Consider the following 25,109-nt stretch of genomic DNA (forward strand, 5'->3'; position numbering starts at 1 on the left):
AATTTCTAAGGTTACTGAAAATAGATAAGACCATGGAAGGTACTCGAATGCTGTTGCATCATGTGTATTCTTACATTTTTCTGTAAGAATAGGTTTCCATGCCTCTGCTCATGCCCAAACCCAAGCCCAAGCCACATTCCTGAGCTCTCACACTCCACTGCAATTTTTCATCTAGACACCCACCTAAGGCTGAGTCTAAATCTCCTTAGAGAAACAACCTCTTCCCCTCCCCTCCCCTCCCCTCCCCTCTCCTTTCTCCAGGCTTGATGTCTCAGGTGGTACCTGAGGCACCTTTTTGCTTTGCATACAGCTCCCATTGACCTGAGTGGCAACTGTGAGTACTTGACACTTTTGTCAGTAATGCCACTGCCCTGCCAGATGGGCAACCAGAAAGTCACTTGTGGTTTTCCTGGCAGCTGGGAAAAAATATGATGGCAATGACTTATGTCAGGTGAACCTTTCATGACTCCAGACCTCAAAGGGTTCATGTAGAATTATAGAATCATAGAATCACAGAATGGCTTGGGTTGGAAGGGACCTTAAAGCCCATCCAGTTCCAACCCCCCTGCCGTGGGCAGGGACACCTCCTACTAGACCAGGTTGCTCAGGTCCTCATCCAGCCTGGTCTTGAACACCTCCATTCACAACTTCTCTAGACAACCTGGTCCAGTGCCTCACCACCTTCTGAATGAAGAATTTCCTCCTAACATCTAATCTAAATCTCCCATCTTTTAGTTTAAAACCATTTGCCCTTGACCTAATATTGTATGCCCGAGTAAAAGGTTGGTTTGCATCTTTTTACAAGCACCCTTTAAGTACTGAAAGGCTGTACTCCTCTGGACCTGCTCTAACAGCCCCACATCCTTCTTGTGCTGAGGGCCCCAAACCTGGACGCGACACTCCAGGTGGGGCCTCACCAGGGCAGAGCAGAGGGGCACAATTCCCTCCCTCCACCTGCTGCCCACCCCTCTGTTGGTGCAGCCCAGGATGCAGTTGGCCTTCTGGGCTGCAGGCACGCACTGCTGGCTCGTTCATGTCAAGCTTTTCATCCACCAGAACCCCCAAGTCCTTCTCTGCAGGGCTGCTCTCAATAGGTTCTCCACCCCATCTGTACTGCCTGGGATTGCCCCAACCCAGATGCAGCACCTTGCACTCAGCTTTGTTGAACCTCATGAGGCTCACATGGGCCCACTTCTCAAGCTTTTAGTGGGCCCTTTAGACGTCATCCCTTCCTTCTCTTGTACCAGCTGCACCACTCAGCTTGCAGTGAATGGGGCTACATCTGGCTGGTGTCACTAGCAGTGTTCCCCATAGCTCACTTCTAAGGCCAGTCCTGTTCAGCACTTTTATCAGTGATCTGGATGCAGGAGTGGAACGCATCCTCAGCAAGTCTAAAGATACTAAACTGGGAGGTGCTGTTGACTCCCTGGAGGGATGAGAGGCCTTGTAGAGGGATCTACATATGTTGGAGCATTGGGCAATCCTCAACAGCATGAAGTTCAACACGAGCCAGCAGTGTACCCTGGCAGCCAAGAGGGCAAACTGCATTTTGGGGTGCATTAAATGCAGGCCAAAAGAGGTGATCCTCTGCTATATTTAGTGTTGGTGTGGCCTCACATTGAACACTGTGTGCAGTTCTGGGCCCCACAGTACAAAAAGGATATCAAGGTCCTTGAAAGTGTCCAGAGGAGGAAAAAAGTTGGTAAAAGGGCTGGAAGGCATGTCCTGTGAGGAGAGGCTGAGGACACTTGGGTTTGTTTGGTTTGCAGGAAAGGAGGCTGAGAGGCAACATTAATGATCTCTGCGGCTTCTTGAGGGGGGAGGCACAGCTGGTCTCTGCTCCCTGCTAGCAGATGACAGGACATGAAGGAATTAGCCAGTGGAGGTTCAGACTGGACATAAAGAAAAAATTATTTACTATGAAGGTGGTCAAACACTAGAACAGACTTCCTTGTGAGGTGGTTGATGCCTCATGTCTGTCAGTGTTCAAGAAGCATTTGGACAATGCCCTCAGTGATCTGCTTTAACTTTCAGCTAGCCCTGAAGAGGTCAGGCAGCTGGACTCGATGATCTCTGATGGGCCCTTCGAAGTCAACTATTTATTCTATGTTATGCTATGCTGTGCTATGCTATGCTCTTCTGTCCATTTCTCAGGAGCAGTCTTCAGCTGACAATTTCAGGGCATGACTGTCTCTTTCCATGGTTCCCTCTCACTCCCTCACTTCTTTTCACCTTCTTTAGCGAACCAGGCGGAGATGACTGAGACAAGCTGTGCTCTTCCATGGCAGTGTTTCCACTGCTCAGGTTCCCTGCCTGGGAGCCATGGCAAAATCACTTGGGGGGACATCACACAGTGCACAGGTGACAGGGGCATGGGTGACAGGGGCATGAGTGACAGGAATTGTGAGGTAAAATAAAAAGCTGAAAGTCAAAATGTTTTCTTCAAGACACGTTTTAGATGTGTTTTAATAGGAAAGTAAAACTGTGTTTTCTATAGCTACACACTGAAAAATCCCACCCTAAGGGTGCCTAAACCCCACACTCTTCTCACTAAACAGAAAACCCGTGGAGCCTAAAGGGTTTATGAAGCAAAGCGGCCAGTTAGGGGGAGATCGGGACGTCGGGAAGAGACACCGGGGGCCGTGCCTGTACCCGCGGAGAGCCCCCGGCCGTGGGGCCGCCATGCCGCCCGCCTTCCCCTTCCCCTTCCCCTCACAGGGACCCGGGGCTCGCCGCCATGGCCCGGATCCCCTTTGGGGGATCAGCCCCCACCCTGCCCGGCACCCGGGCCCTCCGCTGGCCGCCGAGGCGCTGTGGGGAGGCGGCGGGCCGGCAGGGGGCGCTGCAGGCGGCGCTGGCCGCCCGGGAGTCCGCGCTTGTCGGCGGGGCCGGCTCGGCGGCGCCGCATCATGTGGGCCGGCCCCTTCCATGGAGCCGGGGCTGCTGCCGAGCGCCTCCTGGGCGGCCGCCGCCATGAGGCTCTGAGGGGCGGCTGCGTGCCCGGGAGCCAGCCGCCAGCCCCGCCGAGCGCCCGCAGCGCGCCGCCGGCAGCTCCCCCGGCAAGGGCAGCCCGGAGCTGCAGCCGCCGCTCCTCCTCCTCCTCCTCCTGCTCCTCCTGCTGCCGCCGCCGCCGCCGCGGGGCCGGGCGGGCGGGCGGGCGGCCCGCGGCCATGTAAAGCGGCAGCGGCCGGGGAGGGGGGGAGCCGAGCGGAGCCCGGGGAGAGGAGCAGCGGCCGCCGCCGGGCGGGCAGGGATCATGGCGACGTCCAATCTCCTGAAGGTGAGCGCGGGGCCTCGCGCGGCCCTGCGGGAGGCGGCCCCGGCGGCCGGGCCTGCGGGCGGGGGGCCGGGGGCCGGGGCAGGCCCCGGGCTCGGAGCTCCGCGGGGCGGCTTGGGGCGGAGGGCGCGGGGCCGGGGGGCTCCTGGCGGAGGCCGCCGCTCGCCCTTCCCCGCTGGGGGGCTCCTGACAGCGGCGGGGGCTTGGGGTCGGCCCCTTTGTTCGTTTGGGGGAGCCCGGGCGTGCGGAGGGTGAGCTGAACAAAAGAGTTGGGAAAAGGCCTTCCGCGGGGAGCAGGTGCTGGGTTGCCACCGCTTTCTCCTTTTTTTTTATTTTTTTTTTAATTTATTATTAGTAGTATTATTTCCTAACCGTGTTTTTTTCCGCAAAGGAAAACTCCGCGAGGCCTCCCGGTTACGTTCAGCAGCTCGGCTCCTGGAGGCAGGCGTTGGCGCTGGGTGACAGGCGTCAGCCACCCCGAGCTGCCCCAAGTTTTAACGCAAGTTTTCGCCGTCACAGGCCGGTGTCGGAGCCCGGGACTGCCCGTCCTGAGCCTTGTGGCAAGCTCATGGCCCCAGAGGCCATGCCAGCACGCAGCAGGCCTACCTCGGACAACTGCTCCCGGAGCCGCCAGCATACGCTTCAGGAATGCCAGGCTACTTCGGGTGGAAGGCCCCAAAGAGGCTCCTTCCATCAGTTAGCAGTGTAAAACACACATAAATGTGAAGTTCATGTGTCCAGCACTCTGCGCGACACTTAAATACTATTCTGAAGAAGTGCTGCCCGCGTTTGAGCAACCTGACCTATTTTGGATGTATAGGTTTGCCCTCAGAGTGCTGGTTGTACTGCTCGGAGATGCTCAGTGAGAAAATGAGATATAATTGATAGCCTTCTTTCTGCCTGGTGTCCGAAACAGAAAGGTTTAACTGCCTGAAAATACCTATAAAATAATAATAATTTTATTGAAATTTAAGTGCACCTAAAATGAATTATCATTAATTCCTTTCTTTTTGCCTAAGTGGGTAGCTAGATTTTAAAGGAAATAAGGCTCAAATAAAAACATGAAATGAAAAAACTCTAGACTGCTGGAGGAGAAACTTCATGTTTCACCCAGAACTCTTGAGGCATAATGTGATTTTTTTTGTGGAAGAGAATGATTTTAGAGTGAACAAACTCAGTTTGTCTACTAGTTACTGTTTCAGTCCTTCACTTTGCAGTGCCTCTAAGGATCTCTGGAAAGGCTGCTGTGTGCTTTGAGGAGACCTGGTTGTGTAGCCCATAGCAGACAGAAGAAACAGGCCTGTGAGATTTGTCAACATTCCACTTCAGCTGTTTTGAAAGAAAAATAGGTTTACAGTAAGTGAAAGTAGTCACAGGCCTTGATTTTGTGAGATGGCTCTTTCTGGTCTGAAGTCTCGTTGTTGGCTTAGTGATGTCTTTGCAATTGGATTTTAAACCATGAGCATTTTAAATTGACAACAAGTTGTATGTATGCACAATGTGTTTCAGGAAAAAATGCTACGTATGTACTTAGAGCAGGCCTTTTTGACACTGTGGGTTTTTTTAAGCAATATATCTTAGTTTCCTAAAGACAATAATCTATGAGTGCTGTGTTACAAAAGGGAATATTGTTCAGTGATTTGACTTTGTTTATAATGACATACTAAACCAGTAGGAAAATTGGAGCTAGAGAAGGTCTTCTGTTCCCCACTTTTGATTCTCGGAGTGCTCTCAGAGAAGCAAGCTGTCAGTCCCAGGTTGCTGTCGATTGGCAGCGCCTTGTACTGATGGAGGTTTGGGGATGTACTTCTGCTTTCATGTTCAGGGCAAAAAAAGCACTGTCCCCTGTACAGTAAAAATCCTTGAGTAAGAAAAGAAAGGTGTTAAAATCTGTATTTTTTTTTTTCTGTATTTTTTTTCCCAAAAAGCACATGCAATCAAATCCAAGTCAGGTTTAAGTGGGTCTTGTTTTTGCTAGGATAAACAGGAACAAAGAATTTTCTCTGGTTTTCTGGTCTCCTGACCTTCTCCACGGCTGAGAAAATGAAGTGAAATGCTCGTTTCTTACTCTACTAATGGATCCTAGCAGAACCAAAATGGGACTGCCGCTCATCACTTTAAAGGGCATCACTGAAACTTCACTAATCCAGTTGTCATAACTCTGCAATGTAAACAGTTTTTTCGTGAGAAGCGTGTTCTGAAAGAGCCTTCATCAAATGCAGAACTAGAGTGACCAATGCGAACTGATGCCACACAGGGAATTGTAATGCGACCAGACTAGCAAAGCACTCAGGAAGAGCTGGGCATTGCCTGGTAAGCTAGTTTGTACCAACCTGTAGCAGTGTTGAGTTTTTGTTTGTTTTTTTTTTTTTTCAGGTGGCTCATGAGTACCATAGAAGTCTTTTCTCTTAAACTGCATGTGAGGCTGGTACTTTCAGCATGGGGTACTTTGTTTCAGGGGACGTGTTGGATTTGTAACCCGTTAACTTTGTTGGTGGCAAGATATTGTAAGCCAGTTCTCTCCTGACATGAAGGTACACGAGATTTTCCGCAGCTCCTGCAATAGAAAGCAGCTCAGTTTATCGCAGCACAAAGAAAACCTGAAGCTGTATCCATGCTAGCAGGTCTTGACACTCTTGTAGAGCTTACTGGAGCTGTTGGAGGTGGCAGCAAGTGCAAGACTCCACACATGCAGGATGAATTGCAGTGTGAGCCTGGTATTAGGAGGAAGCAGCAAGGGAAGTAGCAGATGCTCCGTGGATTTAAGTGAAACAAGAACCACGATTTACCCTTCCATTTTCTGTATTTTTGGATCTTATGCCTCTGTCACTTACAGCTGGCAACATCTGAATTTTTTTTAATTCTTCAGCTTAAAGGAAATATATCCAGATTTGTATTTTAGGTTCATCAGTTTCTTCCTGCTTATTTCTAATTAGAGTAGCTTTAAGAAGCTCATGAATGTTGCACATTGGTTAGTTACACAGCAGAACGTTCCCTGTGGCTACTTCTCTGCTTTGTGTAGCAACTTCACTACTACCATTATACTGATTTTTAGAGCTGCTGGGGGGAGAGATCAATCAGATTGTGAATCTTCACGCTTATTGCAGTCTAGGAGCTCCTATTTCCCACTTCATACCTCTGTGAACTAGCCTTTCATTGTCTGAAAACAGTTCAGTAGTAAAAGCAAAGATGTTATTGAAATGTGCTTTATAATAGAGGGTGTTGCTTTTTCAGTGTTGTTTCAAGCATCTGACAGATCGGGACTGCAGTTGTGTGCACCTAAAATGTCGAGAGTACACGGTAAAGAGTGCTGCTGAATGGCCGAGTGGACACTTCAAAGTACAGAGGGGCAACAGCAGGGAGGTCTGGGAGCAGAGCCTTTCTCCTCTGATTTCTAGTCTAGTTCCCGTTGAATTCCACATGTATTGAGGCTTTTGTACCATATTCTGTGCCTGCTTCTGCTGTGCTTCTCTGAAACTTGCTTGTAGCGATGGAGAAGAATTTCATGTTACGTGGTAGTACCCAAATCAGGAATACTGTTAGTGCAACAATTCAGATTGCGTTCTTGTACTAATTCTGCATAATATCCACCAACATAGGCTGGGAGGTTTTCTATGTGATAGCATAAAATAGTGTGTTTAGGTGTTTGTTTGTAGAAGAAGGGAAAGCTGTAGCATATATTTCAATATAATAGCCAAGCAGTACGCATTTCAAATGAAGTTTAGTGTTAAAACGGAACTTTAAATCTCTGAGCACATCTAGTAAAGTGACTTTTGAAACAGAGTATTTCATAAGCGGAGTTATTTTCCAAAGTGTTAAATTTTAAACTCCTAGAGTGGTTACTTAGTCAGGGAATGGCCTTCAAGCCTAATCCACGTTGTCAGAGGAGACGTGGTCAGTGCAGTAACTCTAGTCGGAGGTGTGACTTACCTTCCTGCTTGCCTTCCCTTCTGGCTGTGCTTTGAGGAAATGAGCTGAGAAAGAAAAATCTCCAGGAAATACCAGTCAGAAGTCAGCGGGGTGCACAGGTGCTCGAGGAAGTGGGAACAGGTCCTTCATTTTGTCTGGGTCACTGGTGACTATGTGACTTTGGTCACAACGAAGAATTACCACTGTTTGACATCTACCATAAAACTGTTTTTGAATTATTCTTACGCGCTAAGAGGGGCAGGGTTATTGAATGTGACCGATGCACAGTACGCTGTGCTGTGCACCCTTTCTTGTTGTAGCTTCAGTACAAGAGCGTGAGATGAGCGGCCACAAAAGTGTGACTCCATCTGCGAAATGTTGAATTGTTAATTGAGATTAAAGAGTAGTTTAGCTGAGTGGGATTTTTAATCCCAATAATCACGTTCCCTCATCTGCTTAATTTAGGAATGGAGGAGGAAGTGTAAAAAAAAGTCTTAGGTATAGGAAACAAAGTTCTAAACTTCCTTTGTTGTGTTTTCTGCCAAGCTTTATTTAGGAAATTCTTTTTAATTAGGTGCATGTTTGTTGCAACTGGGCGTGTGGTTTTTACAACTGAAGTGGAGTTTGTGTGCTTCTTAGCATGTACCGGGAAATCACGATGTCAATTGCATAAACACTACTACTTGCAAATACTATTTTACTTCCTCTGTGTTTTACAGTGAAACAAGGCTTACTCACAAAGATGGAGCGTTCATTTTTATTTATTTTTATCTTCATCTGCGTTCAGCAAAGGGCTGAATTGCAGAACAGGCATCTCGCCTTTACCAGAAAACTTAGATCTACTCTGAAGTTTCACTCCAAAGGAAAACTTTTAAAGACATTGGTTTTACTTACCTTGTAATGCTTTTGCTGGAACTTCTAACTCAGCAGCTAGTCTTTCAAGTTCATTATCCTGCAAAGAGGGACTGGGAACAGAAACGTCTGCAAGTAGAGGCTAATCATTTTCACAGGAACAGAAGAGATGTGAGAAAGTCATCAAAGTTTGAGGAGTAATTGTAAAGCCAGGCCTGTTTGGGGGAAGAATGTATTTGAGAATTTTCAAAGATGCAGCATTCAAATTATTATTATTATTTTACAGGGGAAGATAACAAGCAAAAGTCCCTTTCTCTGAATTTGACAAGCAATTTAAAATATTTTCTTATATGATGAAAACATTCTGAACTTCCTTGGACAGGGGCTGCTTCCATGAGGCCCATACTCAGTGCCTACCACAACGATTTGATAATGCTGTGAGGTCTCCTGGTGCTGTTGCTATAAAAATAGTCCCTGCGATGCCTATTGCATCTTTATAACTTAAAGCTGAGACGTAAGAGCAGCAGGGGATACAGGTTCCAAACTGTGCTTATTCTGAATATTAAATAACAAATGTGTTTGTAAGTTTCCATGTACAAACTAATCAGAAGAAGGTGGTTTAGAGAACATGGCATGCTGCTCTGCTTATTTATCTGAAGAGATGCTGGTGGCAGAACAGTGCACTTGTCAGAATTTCAAGTAGTTAGACCGTGTTATTTGCTGTAGTTGAAGTGAATTGTGTCAAATTTGCATTACTAGCCAAGACAATGAGCTGTTCAGAAGTAAACAGTGTATTGGAACATAATGCTGGAGATAACCAATAGTTGTTCCGCCACAACTTCCGTTCAACTGTTTCTTTAATTGCAGATTTTTCTTTTTAAAATGTGGAACTGCAAGCAAATAGGATTACAAGAGTAAAAGTTGTTTCTCTCTTAAAGTGGTTTGGTTTGGTTTTGTTTAATAATGGAAGTCTGCCTAATCAGAAAAATATGGGAGCACTTGGTTTCTTTAACTTTCCTCTTCATTTGTACGGCGAGCTTGAAAAAAATCTCCTTGGATTAGATTTTTGGGAACAGTGTGAATCCTTCTTAACTGCACCAACTGTAACCTTGGCTGTGGAGTTGCTGATGGCCAGTTAGCCCGCAGGAAGGCAGTCTGTGATACAACTGCTCCTGTGTTACTCTGCTTCCTTCCTCTCCTCACTGCTCATGTCAAGCACACGTGGAGCTAAAGGTACATGGCAGCATCCACAGGGGTTACACCTGGTTCCTAGCTGCCATCTTGGTCGTGGTAACTCATTCAGAAGAGGTTTGCAGCCCTGCCTCCTGTCTGTTGCTGTGTGTGTCTTGGCTGGAGCAGTTCAGCTGATGGAGTATCATTCGTGTTGTCTCTGTATAGCTCCATTAACAGGTGGAGAACATTTGCTGGAACCTGCTGCGCTGTATTAATGCAGTGAGTGAAGGACGAAGTTGGCTAGCAGATTCTCTAAGAAACAAGTAATAGCTTTGCCACTCTTTAGAATAATACTTCTTGTAAAAAGCTTGATTTGGCTATGGTGCTGTTGCTGAAATGCCGGGTAATATGAGACACCTCTGAGAAGGTGTTTTTATGTTATCCACAGAAACTGCAATCCTTAATGATCACTCTAAATAATAAGCTATTTTACTTACAACACTTTTTTTTTTGTTCCTTTTAGAATAAAGGTTCGCTTCAATTTGAAGACAAATGGGATTTCATGCGCCCTATCGTTCTGAAACTTCTTCGTCAGGAGTCTGTCACAAAGCAGCAATGGTTTGATCTGTTTTCGTAAGTAATTTTTTGGCATCTTGTGTTTTCATGTGCAATAGAAATGCTGTTATGGTACTACTTATCCTACTAGTTTGTTGGGTTTCACCAAGTGTGCCTACTTTCACAGTAAATGCACAGAAGTAGTGTTTTACTGGGACTGAGATCTTTGCAAATAAAGTGGAGAAAGAACAGCAGAGCTTTGACTTCATCTGATCATAGTAAACGAGTTTTCTACCTGCCCACAAAGCTTTTGTTAGAGACACAATGTTGATTACTACTTCGGCAGTAATTTCATTTAAAGGCAGTTTGAATGTTAAATTGTTCTGATTTAAATGGTTTTCTTCTCAAGTAACTGAAGAATGCTACTAAAGTAAAAGGGTAATGCAGATTAACTGGTTTAAGCTGAATGATTGCTTACCTTAAGAGTAATACATAGAACATTTTTCAGACATTGTTTGCATTATTGTACTTTCTAAAAACCTAAGAGGTAGAGATCCTTCTCAGGATAAAAACACTGCTGTTTTCCTCCTTCCAAAAAGCCTGAAGTTACTTTCTGTTATGTACTGATTTTTTTTCCTTAAAATACATTATGTCACCTTTGTCAACATAATGTGGAAGTGAGTTACAACATACTTATCAAAAGTTTACCTAAAATCATCTTTGTCTTGACACGGAGTTATTTTCTCTTAAATACAGTTGCAGCTTAAATCTGCAGTTTCTTTCTCTGATTGTTAAAATCACTCACAAAAGTTTAGTTTGAAATGCGGTCTTGTTGCTCCTTTTGAATCACAGTGCAGTAATTCCCTTTAGAGCCATCTGATTGCACCTGTCACACTTTTCTGCCAACCAAACAGAAAGGTAGTTTATCATGTAATGAATTTTAATATCTTATGATATCACTGCTGCAGTAGTTGCCAGAAATGTGGTGTAGTTAAGTTACGAATTCAGTCCTGAGTCATTGCCTTCATTTTTTTTAATAACTAGTTTGATAATTCTGCATTGGTGTTGAAATTTTCTAAATATTATTTTGCTCGTAGCTGAATTGTTGAACTGAACTTAATTACCTTTAATTTAAGTATATCAAGGGAAAGTATCCCACTCTCCCAAGTTTCTGTTTTTGGACAGTGCTTTTTGTTAAACTTTGTAATAACAATTTGAAAGCTGTAGGTATCTTCTACCTGCTCTTTGGGTATTATCTTCCAGCATTGCTTTTTAACTTCTGTCAGGAAATGGTGGCATTCTGAATACAGTAACATCTTTTCTGCCCATGAAACTTACATAAGCCTCTTAAGTTAGACCACTGTAAATCCTTGGCCAGCACCTTTGTTCTGTGTAAAAAGAACTTTCTATCTTGCAGGTTTTGTCTTTTCAGTTAAACTAAAAAAAGTTGCTTTTGTATTGAAATAACTGAATTAGAAGGAACAAAGCAATACCTGTAGATTCTGTAGTTGCTTTCCTGCAAAGACTTGGCCTTATTGAAAGGAGGAAGAAGAAACAGGGGAACCTAATGAGCCAAAAACAAAACAAAACAAAAAACAACCTTGATAGTCTACACTAAATATGATGTTATAGGTAGGAGTGTGACTTGCTTTATCTAGCCTTTAACAGGGAAAGGAAATAGGAATTAAGTTACACTTGCTGGCCTGTCACCTGAGAAACTCAGGAATTTATTTGAATATTGATTAAAACTCATTAATATAATTTAGCGTTGTGTTGCTCTTTGGTAGCTTTTCTGCAGTAGAGCTGCACTTCAAAATGTTCCCATGATTGTGAAATGTTTAAGTGATCTTATTAAACTATTTAAAACTTTTTAAGTTCACTGATGCCTGGACCTTAGGTTTCTCACCTGGAAGGCTGGTTTCCTTTGCAGAAGGATTTTGTAATGCTTGGATTGTGAAAGTTTGAGTGAAGGCTGTGTCTTAGGGTATTTTAGAGTAACACAGGCTGAGTTGCAGTACTTCTGTTGGCAAGTGATTTCCATCATTGTTAAAGAAAAGCTTTAAAAAACTGTCCTTAATGCAGTAAGGATTACGGAAAAGGTGGTGAAGACAAATTCGGCTTCTGCATATTCTTTAAATCTCCTTCTTGACCATAGTATTTTCCTAGCCAGGTTGCTGTTACTGCTTTCCCATACTTCCTTAAAGTTTCAGTCTCTTCTCCAAATGTGTTTTCTTGCATGTGTCACTGTGATCTACTCACATACTTTATTTATCATTGTCCAACAATATGTATTGTTTTCTTACAAGTACTTAAATTATGGCTGTTTCAGCCTCATATATTAAACTTCGAGTAGTTGCTACTAAAAGATGAATAAATTGTTTTCTAGAGACGTACATGCCGTTTGCTTGTGGGATGACAAAGGTCCAGCAAAAATCCATCAGGCTCTGAAGGAAGACATCCTTGATTTTATTAAACAAGCACAAGCAGTAAGTTGTTAACGTTTCATAACTTGTATTCATATTATTAGAAAAAATAACCAAATGGTTCTGACTTTCTTTGGATTGAAATGCATTGCTTTTTGTTTGAAATGTTGATATTCTAGAGATTGTAATTACCCTGTAAACTTCTATTGACAAACAGAAGACTTAGCCTTGAGCATTTGCTTTGTCTCATTGTTTTCTCACAGTTCTTGAAACTGGGGCAAGCAATGACTTTCTTCTTTTAAGCATTATTTTTGTTAACCCAACGATACTTATGTAGTATTCTTCCTTTTGAAAATTACTCGAGGCAAAGTTTTCTATAAGAAATTACTGTCTGAGAAGTACTTTTTGTCTAACTTCGGTGCTTTGCTGACATTCATTAATGGTTTTTAAATGTCGTATGTATGGCATATTAGAAACATCTGTTCTGTTGGCTCAGCATGATTCGCTGTCCATTTTTATGGACTCTCTGCAAATAATCATCAATAGATTCAAAAGACAACTTTTGTTTTTAAAACTGTATAGTAATAGATGTTCCATGTAATAAGGGATTTGAAAGTGGTCTCTTGTGAGATTCAAAAAATAAATGAATAAAATTCCATGACAAAGATTTGCAAAGGAGAATATGAACCATTACAATCTTTCTCTAGTGAAGAAATTTACAATGCTATGGCTTTCTTCAAAGGAAGATACAGTTCTTGTATCTCAGGCCTTTATATAAGCAGGCACATATATGTTGATTTTTATTTACTTTTAAGCTCCATCGTGCATACATGCATAAATGCTGTGCTGAACTGGGGCCTTCAATGTGGTCTGTGTTGGCTGCTGGTTTAGGGGCATCTTTTTAGGCATTACGATAGTGGTTGTAGTTCCCAAGCATTGCTAAAATATACATGTTAACTACCTATCTGGGCCTAATCAAAGGTAAGTAGATGCATTAAATTAAACTTTCCCACTATATATAATGTAACAATCCTTACAGGCGTGTACTTTTTGTAGGTATAGTTGTACCAGTGCAAGCCTCTGAGACCAAAGATTTTAAGCTTCTTGACTTGCGGATGGCTTAAAAAAGTTATTCAGTTGGAAACATGTTAACAACTTCTTTGCTGGTACCTTTCTTTTCCATTTAGGAAAGGTCCACATGCCACAGGTTGATGACCACTGCTCTAAAGTAAATGGCACTTAAATATGTAGACATTCTTATTCTGATATATCCATATATTTGTATTTTATATGGGAAAATATTTCCAGTGTAAAGTTAATCTGTTTTTCATGCAGAAATTTGTTTATAAAATACCTCCTCTTCTTCCCCCTCCTCCAGAGAGTGCTGAGCCATCAAGATGATACAGCTTTACTAAAAGCATATATAGTGGAGTGGCGCAAGTTCTTCACCCAGTGTGATATTTTGCCCAAGCCATTTTGTCAATTAGAGATTACTTTAATGGGCAAGCAGGGCAGCAACAAGAAGTCAAATGTAGAAGACAGTATTGTTCGAAAGGTAAGGGAGAGGTATTAAAGAGTTCTGTTGTGCACTGTTCTGACTATGGTAATAGTACAGAAGATATTGTGTGTCTAAAGATGAAATCGCACCAACCATATAATACGATGTATCATTTTGCTTCAGTGTGAGGGTCAGAACAAATTGCACCTTTTTTTTTTTTCTCTCCATGGCAATTTCACTTTCTAGTTCTGCTTTGGCTATAAACAGTTCTGTTCAGATGATTAAAGCAGGTTTTTTTTTGTTTTGTTTTGTTTTGAGTGGTGGTTGTTTTTTATTTACTTAAAATTATAACTTCAGTCCTAGTGGAGGGGCAATTACAAACTCACTGTGAAAACTTTTCCTATGCTTGGGAAGTTCTCCATATAATCACCCAAAATGATCTGTTTATTTTCATCAGATATCTGCATTAAATTATTCCCTGTCTATAATATCTAAAAGCCGCTTGACCATGAGAAATCTGTGATGTGTATCTGAGGTTGGTTAACGTTCCCTCTGTTTTCTTCTCCATTTGTTACACATTCCAGCTCTCATAAACCCATTCTGTAATTGTACAGTGCAAACATAATATGCATATTGATAATGTTAAAATTATCAAAAAGTAATTGAGGAATCAAATAAAGGTTTGCTTTAGAGAACATTGCAATGTTTTGAACAATTCCCTTCCAATACGCTTTAACATTAGAAATGGAAATTCAGCTGAAATTGCCAAACAGTTGTGGAGAAACTTAGAATAAAGAAAGGTAAAATGAACTCTCAGAAGGATATCTGGCTTTTATCAGATGCTTTTTGTGTTAAAATCTAAAGTACAAAGCAATAGTGAAAGACTATGCAGTCTTACCATTAACTTTGCTGTGTTGCTGCGTCATCTTTTCTGAAACTTGTTTTTTGTAAGTTTGTTCATAATCATGAGTCAGAATTTGAACTGGTAAATTTTACAATTCCAGCTGCTTTCCACTGCCAGCATAGACTGATAAGTGGTGTGCTTAGGGTGCATGCATGGTAGTTACTGCCATGTTTGAAGGTACATGGTGATACCTGATGAATATGCTTTGCTCTGCGTATTGACCTTTTGTGTTAGGGAAATGAAATCCAAAAACTGATTTTTCTTTATGTAACTGTTGTGTTATTTGAGTTTTGGCTTAAGACTGAGCTTGCAAACGATGAACTGTTTGTCTCAGAAGTACCCCCTGGTACTACAACTCCTGACACATTCTATTGCTGGAAGTGGTACTTGGCTAATTAATGAGAGCTGTAGAAGGAATACAGAAGCGATACGGAATACTAGAAGTTAATGTCTGAATCAAATGATCTTTGCTTCTCCACTTGCCCCATTTCATAAAGTAAGCTTAAAATATAAATAGCATATTACTTCTATAACAAGCCAAGAGCAAGTTCTAAAATAGGTATATAACCTGCAAGCTACATTATAACCTTTTTGATTTCTGTTTCTGCTCTCTTGTATTTATTTTTTTTTTGTATAAACTTAGGTCTGTGTATACCTTTCTGATGGAATTTTTTTTCCTTCCTGATATGCAGCTCATGCTAGATACGTGGAATGAATCCATATTTTCAAATATAAAAAATAGACTTCAGGACAGTGCAATGAAGCTAGTTCATGCTGAAAGACTAGGAGAAGCTTTTGACTCTCAACTTGTAATTGGAGTTCGAGAATCATATGGTATGTCTCGCACAAGCTGATCTCTCTTGCCTCCTTACCCAAGGAAATGAATTTTCATCATAGAAGTTGACAGATCTGTTGGTAATTTTGGAATGATTATCTCATTTTGTACTGAAGATGTTGTTATGTGGTACCAACTAAATTCTGTTCCAAGTATCTATAACTTCTAAGTGATTTTGCTATGCATTGGTTTCTGCAAAATTGGTATTTTCAAGGAGCAAACGTTTTGATCTTTTAAGTTTGCAGCAATAACCTCAAGTCTGTGCTATTTTCCATACCATTTGAGATTTTTCTGACAGTTTGAAAAAGAAATACTGCATCTGCAGGCTGCATCTAAGACTCCCAGTTTTCCTCTTGTTTGTAAAATGTAGGTTGGTATATCAGAAACTTCTATGACATTTCACCATTGTCTGCATTTTTTTTTCAAAGCATTTTTTGCTGCAGCATGTTGAAGTAAACATGTGACTAATACTTTCTCAGATGACTTTATAGATATTCTAAATATTTAGAACTCTAAATGTATAGGTATTCTAAATTCTAAATGTTTTAACGCTTATTCCATTTAAGGGCTTGTTTTATTTTATTGATTTATTTATTTCCATAACAGTTGAGAGGAAGGTGGAAACTTCTTTTGCTCAAGGTGCTGGTTAGGAGTAACCCTGCTGTCTCCACTCCTAATTTTTATAAAATAGGAAAAAATCCTAATACAGAAAAAAATGTCTAAAACGAAGACATGGAGACTCTTAAGAACATTGTCTAATAAAAGCTGTTTGCTCAATGAGGTAGAGAAGTCTTTGCTTCATTGGGCATTATGTTGAGCTTTGTTGTTTTATTTATTTATTTTTTTTATCTTTTTCAACTTTGCAGCTGTATTTTTCTGGTTACAATCTTAGAATGTCTGAAACAATGGAGATAAGTATACACTGTTCTCTAGTTCTCTACAGGTAATCTAAATCTAATTGCAACAAAGATTGAGCAGCTGATTACCTTTAGATTCAATGTGCATTTGTAGGATATTTCAAATTGTTCAATGGCATCTTGAAATACAAAACTTATTTTAATGAGAGAGATTTGCTTATTATCGGCCACATAGATTTCCAAGAATTAAGTTTGGACTTTCTCTTTGCAGTTAACCTTTGTTCTAATCCTGAAGATAAACTTCAGATTTATCGGGATAACTTTGAAAAGGCATATTTGGATTCAACAGAGAGATTTTATAGAACACAGGCTCCTTCTTATTTACAACAAAACGGTGTACAGAATTATATGAAATATGTAAGTAAAAATTCTGTTGTAAATTTGTTCTGGAAATGTTAGTGCTTAAAATGATTGCTGTTCTACTTTTGCACAGGCAGATGCTAAACTCAAGGAAGAAGAGAAAAGAGCACTACGATATTTAGAAACAAGGCGTGAATGTAACTCTGTGGAAGCAGTAAGTATAGCATAGAAAAATTGCTGTATTTTGTATTTATATATAGTTATTATATGTGAGTTGATTTTTTTTGTGTGTATGTTAGTGTACTTGGTAGCAATAAATTAAGAAACTGTTGATCTTTTTTTAATCATCTGTTATATTTTTTCCTTGCAAAAACCTATGTTACTTTCTAATCTGGCAATTTACAATTTCTACAGGTATCTTACTAGTAAATCTAGATTAAAGTTCAGATGGAAGGGCAGATTTTCATTTAAGTTGATTTTTATTCTTTCATTTTGAGTCAGTTTTTTTCCCCCTATGCTTAACAGTGGATGAGGTTGAAAATAAGTGCACCGATGTAGTAGGTGAACAGTTTCTCCGTGCTCGTTTAGAGCACCTGAAAGTGTTACTGTTCATTGCAATCAGAAAGAAAAATGAAAGTTTCATTAAATCTGTTCTAGATTTCCTCTTAGGCTGAAATACGGCCATTTAGTATGTTCCTGTCCTGCTCTCTTTCCCCCCAGCTGAGCAATATTTTACACAGTTCAGACTCAGGAGAAAGATTTAACTGCAGTGAATAGCTCATAATTGTCTATGTTGGAATCAGTTCAGGAAATAGGTTATTTTAAATAAGTACCCTTTAAATCTGAACTTACTGCAGTTGATCAAAATTTATTTTATGTCTTGTGTTAAGTTGTAAATCACTCAATTTGCATAGCTATAAACTGTAACCTGTATGAAGAGGCTGACAAAAGAGAAATGGTCCGGACATGTACAAACAGTTTCTGTGCTAGATCCGGCTGTAGTGTCTCGTTTAAGCCAACCAGGCTGGTCCAAATAGGGTATGCTGGAATGAGAACTATTCTTAGCTCTTGGATGTATACTTGGAAACTAAGTAGGGTAGTTGGTGTTCCAGAAGTGATGGCTCCCTTGAGAGGAAAAAGGTGGTAGAAATGTTAAGCTGGCTCCTGGTTTGGAAGAGGGTTTACCACATTTACTAGCCTACACATTTTAAGGAGATACGGTTTCATGTAGGGATTTTTCTTCAAACTATACTTATTTCTGTGAATCAATTTTTATTAATTATTTTATACAATATACATGTTGAGAACAGATTTTATGTCACAACAAACTTGAGACAGCTCAGACTTTGGAGACTAAATGAGCTAATTCTGTGTTTAATACGTTTCAGCTAATGGAGTGCTGCGTCAATGCCCTGGTGACATCTTTTAAAGAGACTATTTTAGCTGAATGCCAAGGCATGATCAAACGAAATGAAACAGAAAGTAAGTGAAGCTTCAAGAACAGTGCAGGATGAACTCAGCGTCGACTGTATAAAAATAGATTTGTTGGCAGATTTATCAAATCACTGCTTTTAATAGATAGCGGCAGTGTTTTGTAGGTAAAATGTTGCTTCATGCATGTAACTTTTATCCCACAAAATTATCGTGATTGGTTAGTGTTTTTTTAATATCATTTCTGACGTCTGTATGTACAGTACCCTGACTTGAATGACTGAATAGCTCTCTTATTATTTGAATGAAAGTAATATTATATTATTCTTTTTATTTATTTAGCATTTCTTATTATTTTCCTTATTTTTTTTGACAGCTTATTTTCCTCATGTTGATTTTACTGTGATAAATTTTGCATGTGTGCCATTTTTTGAGTAGTTCATACTGTCGTGTTGTTCCCTCTCTGGCTGCTCCTGCCCCCGCCACCCTCCCCAAAAAAAGATAAGAGATATTTTAAAAGATGTTTCACTTTATTGCTCATCATCTGGTTGTTAGTGCAGGACCAATAGGTTCATGAACCAAATCTCTACAGATTGTTTATTTGGTTTGATAACCAGTATGTGGCTGTGAATTCTGAAAGTTAGCTCTGTGTGCCTTGCTAAAATTTTCAGAAGGCTCTTCTGCTGCCAGAAATTGAGAAGTTAGTGTTTAAAAGTTGTGTGTTGGTCCTATATGATAAACCAAACTAGATAAATAACTAAAATGTCATAAATCAAGTTGAAATCAGAGGGTGATTACTTTTTTTGAAGGCTCAGTATCCTGCAGACAATGATTATTAATTAATATCTATATGAAGTTTTTGCTTCTATGCAAATGTGAAAAATGGATTTTATAACTTAAAATAGTGTAGGAAATACTTCTAAAGCTAGAAATATTTGCCCTCAGAAGTATGTTATAGTGATCTGTTTGTGTAGCAGCATGATTTCTGACAGTAGTCCAAAGCTAAATCTAGAAAGCCAACAAACTTATATGAGTATAGGTTACAGCCTCTGGGAGAATACAGGAGGCTTATTTAAATGAAGAGCTGCAGAAGATCTTGTCTGTATCACCCAGAGCATCTTTCCTTTAGAAATTTGGTGAAGTATTAGTACTGTCCTCTGATTCTTTGTGGCTGCCTCTGCCTCTTGATATTGCTGGGTTGCAAAATACTTCTGTTTTTATTTGGTGTACAAGAACTCAAGCATCTCTTTCAAATCTTTTCTTTCCTGGGCCTATGTTACACTGTTAAAAAAAGCTTTAGTGAAGGATGCAGGTGCAGATGATTAAAGATTTAAAGACCAGAGCTATACATAGAAATATATACATCTGACAGTATCCTCTGCTGTACTACACTTACTCATGACTCTCTCTGACATTAATTGCCCCCAACAGCTTCTTCATTTTTTTTTTATTTTTTTTTTATTGAACAGTATCTGACATAAAAGGGCTGTTATTTTTAATGCTCTGAGCTGTGCACTGCTGTAAATACTCAGTTACGTTAAGTATTTAATATTTACGTGCCCTGCAAAGGAAGGAAGGCATAGCGTTCTCCACCTAAAAACTACCAAAGATGCCATGACTTGCAAACGCTCTTCAGAATCAGCTTCATGAATTCTTGTTTACTTACAGTACTGGGGAGGGAGGCCTACATTTTATTCTTGAAATAATTCATAACATAAATGAAAAGCAAACTTGTCTTTTATGAATGAAAAATGAAAATAGAGCTTGTTTAAATGTCCCCAACAACTACAATATGGATTTCTTTACCTTTCAGTTGCATTCTGATAGACATTTCATTGAAATGTTAATTTCTTTTTCTTTTTTTTTTTTTAACTTGGAAATCAGTCTTCGAAGACTGAAATATTCTTCTGCCACTGCTTAATAGGAGAGACCACTGAATTTTATTTTTTATTTTTTGGGGGGATTATTCATGCCATCACTATCTTGCATGAACAGGCATCATACCCTTTAATATCCCACCTGCTTTTTTTTTTTTCACCTAACCTCTGTGGTCTCTCTAAATTGATCTGCTGGTCTTAGCCCAAGTGATTCTTTGTTGCCAGCTTTGTGAAGGGATTATTGATATTTCAGTCCTCTTTTCTAGCAATTTTAAAAAACAACTTCACAAGAAGTAGACAAATACACTGTATTTTTTTTTTTTTTAAGTTTTTGAAATGGTAATTGTAAGAACTAAATTCTTTGGGGAAAAATAAAGGAAAAAGTGCTACTTGCCTTGATCAGTTCCAGTTACTTTAGAATTTGGCATGCTTTTATTTAAAACATTGAAGATGATATTGGAAGACACATAGAGAGAGCTTTGTTTGGCTTTAATTTTGAAAGAGAAATGTTGAGACCATATGATTTCTTACGTAGACTCTTGTAGACTGAAAGAGATCCATTTTTGCCAGGGATTTTAAGGCAAGTTACACTGAGAGCCTGGATTTGATCTAAATCGCCATTGGGGTCAGGGCGTTTTATTCAAGTTTGTGATCTTACACGTGTAAGCAAGTTATTACGTGACAATAGATATTTCTTTGTTGCCTTCAGAAGAATATCCTAGTGGGTTCAGACCTAATACAGTCTTCAAAGCATTTTTCCTTCTAAGGGATGAATTGGATTATCTGTTCCTTACATATTCAGTGTCTCACTTGAGATAATCCCAAGCAGCACACTTGTGTTTTGGTTTTGTGGTATGTTTTTTTTTTTTTTTTTAACAGGTCTTTGACTGGTGGCTTTATCAGTATTTGTATCTTTCAGAGTTGCATTTAATGTTTTCACTGATGGATAAAGTTCCAAATGGGATAGAGCCCATGTTGAAAGACTTGGAAGAACATATTGTTAGTGCTGGACTTGCAGATATGGTAGCAGCTGCTGAAACTATTACTACTGTAAGTGTGTTGTTTTAAAATGAATGAAAAAAAAAAGTTAAATGCCCTAATTTTAAGATACACAAATGTGAACTGAAATGATTATTTAAGATTTTTTGTTTAATCATAAATCTTTCACTCTATGAAAATTTGCGATGCCCTTAGAATAACGTCTGTATTGCTTACATTTTCAGTTGTTGCTTTAAAACATGAATCCAATTTGTAGTAAAGAAAATGTTATAAGTTAATTGCAGAGGATACTTACATGTTAGGATTAAAAAGGCCTAATCACTTTTCTCCAAGTCCTAACTCCCTGATAAAATTTGGATTTTACTTTCAACCACTGATCTAAGAGCGGTTGTTCAGTGTGGAAACTTAAAAAGCTTTCATTTTCACCATTCTTTCTGAGCATTTTATCATCTTTTTTTTCTGGGTCTAGGAGGCCTGAGTATTTGCAGCAATTAGGATGTGCCTTTTGTTGGTCCTTGAAAACCTGTTTTCATTGGCAAGTTGTTACACAATATTTAAAAATTTTATGCATTCTCTCTATATTTTTTTCGTATATAGGTCTCTCTATTCTGAAAATCTGTGAGGCTTACATGTTGTAAAACTCCTTTCAGTACAAGGAATAAAAATAAGATGTTCAATCATAATCACTCAGGCTTGAAGATACTGTGTTATTGCAAATCAGAGTATTATATGTAATCTCACACTAACTTCTCTGGAGCCTGTTTTTTTTGTTTGATTTTTGCCTCTTTAACTTTAGGATTCTGAGAAGTACGTAGAGCAATTGCTTACACTATTTAATCGATTTAGTAAGTTGGTTAAAGAAGCTTTTCAAGATGATCCAAGATTTCTTACTGCAAGAGATAAGGTATGTGTTTCTACTCACCACTAGTTTTCATTTTTTTAAGAATTGTTGAATATTATGTCTCTCAAATCCCTTGCTTATTCTGGTATGTGCACTAAAACACTGAAACATGACAATTGAGTAGTTTTTAATTTGTAGTGTAATAATGCATTTGTGTATAACTTTGTAATGCTGTAGATCAGAAGATGATCTTTGTGTTGAGCAAATTAAATGTTAACGTCTGACTCAGCGATATGTTTAGGAATTACCTAAAATTTGTATCTGGGTTTAGTCCCATGACTTCAGATATGCAACCCATTCCATGCAATCCCTTCCTAAGCTGCTGCTTAAGGTAGTGCGTTAACAGAAAAGAAGAAAACGTAAAACATCAATTAATGGAAAACTGAGTCATGGGATTTGAACTCATACTGAAAATCAAATCTGTAAACTTTGAGCTAATAAAAGAATTAGATGAATTTGTTTTTTTGCAGTAATTTAAAAAGGGAGATAAAATCTTTATGATTCATACACTAAAGAGAGAAACTGAGTAACATGCTAATCATCTCTAATTATTTATCTTAGGCATACAAAGCAGTTGTGAATGATGCTACAATATTTAAACTTGAATTGCCACTGAAGCAAAAGGGGTAAGTTATATAAATTTTAATGTGAGTCAAGGTTTTTAAGTTGTTAAAGACTGGGCTTCTCTTTTTAAATGTCCTTATGAGGTAGGGCTGCATTTAAAAGTGCTTTGTATTCTTTGTGTTACAGAATTTCAGATTGATTATCAAACAGTTAGATGCTCCTCACGTGGAGGCAGATCAGTGAATAGCAGTTGATTTAAACTGAGCTTTATTTCTTGTAATTATGGATCTGTTGTTTTGTAGCAGAGTTATGAGTTGTTTCAGTGGTTGAATTTAATGACGCTTTCATGGATAATTTCTTTCCAAAAAATGAGCTACATAACTACCCAAATTTCAGTAAAAGTCCTGGGGAAAACTGAGGCTGTAATCTTTGAGAACTTTGGCTGGTTAAGATGTGACCATCCAGCAGCCAGCTAGATGGCCTTCTCTGGTGCCAGCTGGGACTGGGACCTGTGCAGCTGCTCCTTTTTGGTTTGAGCGCAGGGTTAACCAGGTTAGTTGAAACAACTTCCAGTAGAAGATTAAGCTGACCTATGTGACTCCTCACTCGAGAGGAAAAAGCATGCTTACAACAGCTACTCTGCAAACCCAGCCCAGAGGAGGCAGAAGTCAGTCAGTTGATGTTAACACTTAACACATGGCGTGCCACCTGCATAGGAATCTATACATTGTGTTTGGGCTTCCGTATGTATAGTTTGTAGTCTGATTTACTGCAGAAACAAAGCTTATGTAGCTGGGCTGCCAGCTTCCCTTTCTGTTAACTTCTAAACAAGTTTGTCCAACCGTGTTGAAATTAGGGTGCGTTGAAAGGTGAATGAAGGGTACACATTTCCAATTTTTGTACCTTACATAAAAGTAGGAGCACAGCAGGTGAAAGAAAGCAGAAGACTGAAAGAGGAAGTGCTTAACTTGGGAAAAGCCAGACAACAGGAGACATGGATCCAGGTTGTTCTGATGTTAGTTAGGACATAATTTCATATAGTTTCTAGTTTAGAGAGCACTTACTGGAAAATGAATAAATAGAAACATCACTTTGAAATTCAGAGGTGCTTTTAATTTTTTTTTTTGCTAGGATTCTGTTAGAAACTGGGTGCATTCTCTATTTTATGAAATAGTAACACATTGCACAACATGACATGTTCAATGGCAAGCTGAGCTAAGTTCTCTAAGAGCCATAGATAAAGTAAGTCTGCTTTATCACAAGACAGTCATACCAGTTGAAATGATTCTCTACATTTTTACAGTTATGGGTAAAGCCTGTATTTTTCTTAATTCCAGTTGATCACATTACTCTTTCCAGGATAAGTTGTTATCAATTCAACTTACCTACAAGTTCCTAGTTTATGTTTTTCCTGGGGAAAAGGCACAATTAAACTGTATCTGTGAGAATTAATTATTTTACAGCCACCCTCCCCCGGCTCACAGGTGCTAGATACCTGTTCAGTGTTTGTGTTCACAGCAGCACGGAATGGCTGAGGTCGGAAGGGCCCTCTGGAGGTCGGTTGGTCCAACCCCTGCTCAAGCAGGGACAAGCAGAGCAGTATCTTGCCCAGGACCAAGTCTAGGTGACATGGTTCTTACACTGTTTGCTTTTGGACTGATGGTATGCCTGGACAGGGACTAGCCTTGCTGTTTTTGTTACTGGAGGAACACCTTTACAAAGGACTGGATTCCTGCTTTGCATACTTTGCACAGATGTAGGCAAGACAAAAGAGCTTATGTCTCTGCTAATGTTTAAATTTCCCATGGGAATATGCAAATCAATACCACATTAAAACTGCTTTTCACTGCTAAAAATAAACCTGCCTAGCGATCTCTTAAAGACCACCATGATGGCAATGGTCTTCTGTCCAGTATTCTTCCTTGCAAGCTCCTTCAAGTAGTCCACATACACAGTGTGTTTTAATTAAATTAAATTCCATTCTACTTAATTTGTGCCATTAAATTCAGTTTAAGTATTTAGTTGTGGGTTTTTTTGTGTTGTCAGAATCTTGAAGATTCAGAAAAATGTCAGAACCCATTGATTTAAGTAAGGCTCTGCCTTGTAATAAAGAAAGATTAGAGATCTGCTTTTACTGCAGGTGGTCTTAAGTAGCAGACACCATCCTGCAAGCTGCTGTATGAACTAAAAAGGATGAGTTCTCTGAAGAGTTTTCACAGCCATCTACGCTAGGTGATAAGCAAGGGTGAGAGAATGAGGAAGAGCACTGGATTCATGAGCATCCCCACAGCATCTTACCTGTAATCTTGCTCACTGCCTTTGTTTCTCCTAGAGAACCTTTTACAGAGTGCTGGCCCTAACAATTTGAGACTGGCAACCAGATGGTGCCACCTGGCTTCGGGAGTAGGATTGATCACTGGCACTATTTTAGTCAACAGCCTAGATGCGGGTTCAGAGCATAACCTTGTGCTTGCAGGCCTTTTGAAGAACTGTCCACTACTATCTACTACTACTAGAGAGTCTGCTACTGTAGCATCTGCTTCTTCAGCTTTTTTAATCTCCCAGTCATTAGCCTGTTGTTTCTGCCTGGTGTAGTCTGACCGTGTTACTAGGTGCTAGGTGTGTCAGGCTTTGCCTCCTGAGAAATGCAGTGCAGGAGGTTGTTCTTGAGACTTGTCAAGAGATCACACCACA

The 25,109-nt window shown here is 40.0% G+C and overlaps 1 protein-coding gene across 3 annotated transcripts in view; it reads left to right on the forward strand.

The window, feature by feature from the left end:
* The first annotated feature begins 2,910 nt into the window (after positions 1 to 2,910).
* The window catches only part of CUL5 (cullin 5), a 32,924-nt gene continuing 10,725 nt past the window's right edge, over positions 2,911 to 25,109 (forward strand). Inside the window, exons 1-11 of one of the 3 annotated variants that reach the window (XM_082754749.1) lie at positions 2,911 to 3,280; positions 9,735 to 9,844; positions 12,153 to 12,252; positions 13,568 to 13,744; positions 15,284 to 15,425; positions 16,555 to 16,700; positions 16,777 to 16,857; positions 18,032 to 18,125; positions 20,871 to 21,001; positions 21,747 to 21,854; positions 22,413 to 22,477. In XM_082754749.1, coding sequence (XP_082610875.1) covers positions 3,257 to 3,280; positions 9,735 to 9,844; positions 12,153 to 12,252; positions 13,568 to 13,744; positions 15,284 to 15,425; positions 16,555 to 16,700; positions 16,777 to 16,857; positions 18,032 to 18,125; positions 20,871 to 21,001; positions 21,747 to 21,854; positions 22,413 to 22,477 — 1,178 coding nt within the window. In that variant the 5' untranslated portion in view covers positions 2,911 to 3,256. Of the gene's footprint in view, positions 3,281 to 4,430; positions 5,591 to 5,668; positions 5,812 to 9,734; positions 9,845 to 12,152; positions 12,253 to 13,567; positions 13,745 to 15,283; positions 15,426 to 16,554; positions 16,701 to 16,776; positions 16,858 to 18,031; positions 18,126 to 20,870; positions 21,002 to 21,746; positions 21,855 to 22,412; positions 22,478 to 25,109 lie in introns of those variants that run through there. The other 2 variants (XM_082754751.1, XM_082754750.1) reach the window with 2 other exon arrangements.

The sequence above is a fragment of the Aythya marila genome, assembly GCF_965140915.1.
Source record: "Aythya marila genome assembly, chromosome: 1".
Taxonomy (NCBI): domain Eukaryota; kingdom Metazoa; phylum Chordata; class Aves; order Anseriformes; family Anatidae; genus Aythya; species Aythya marila.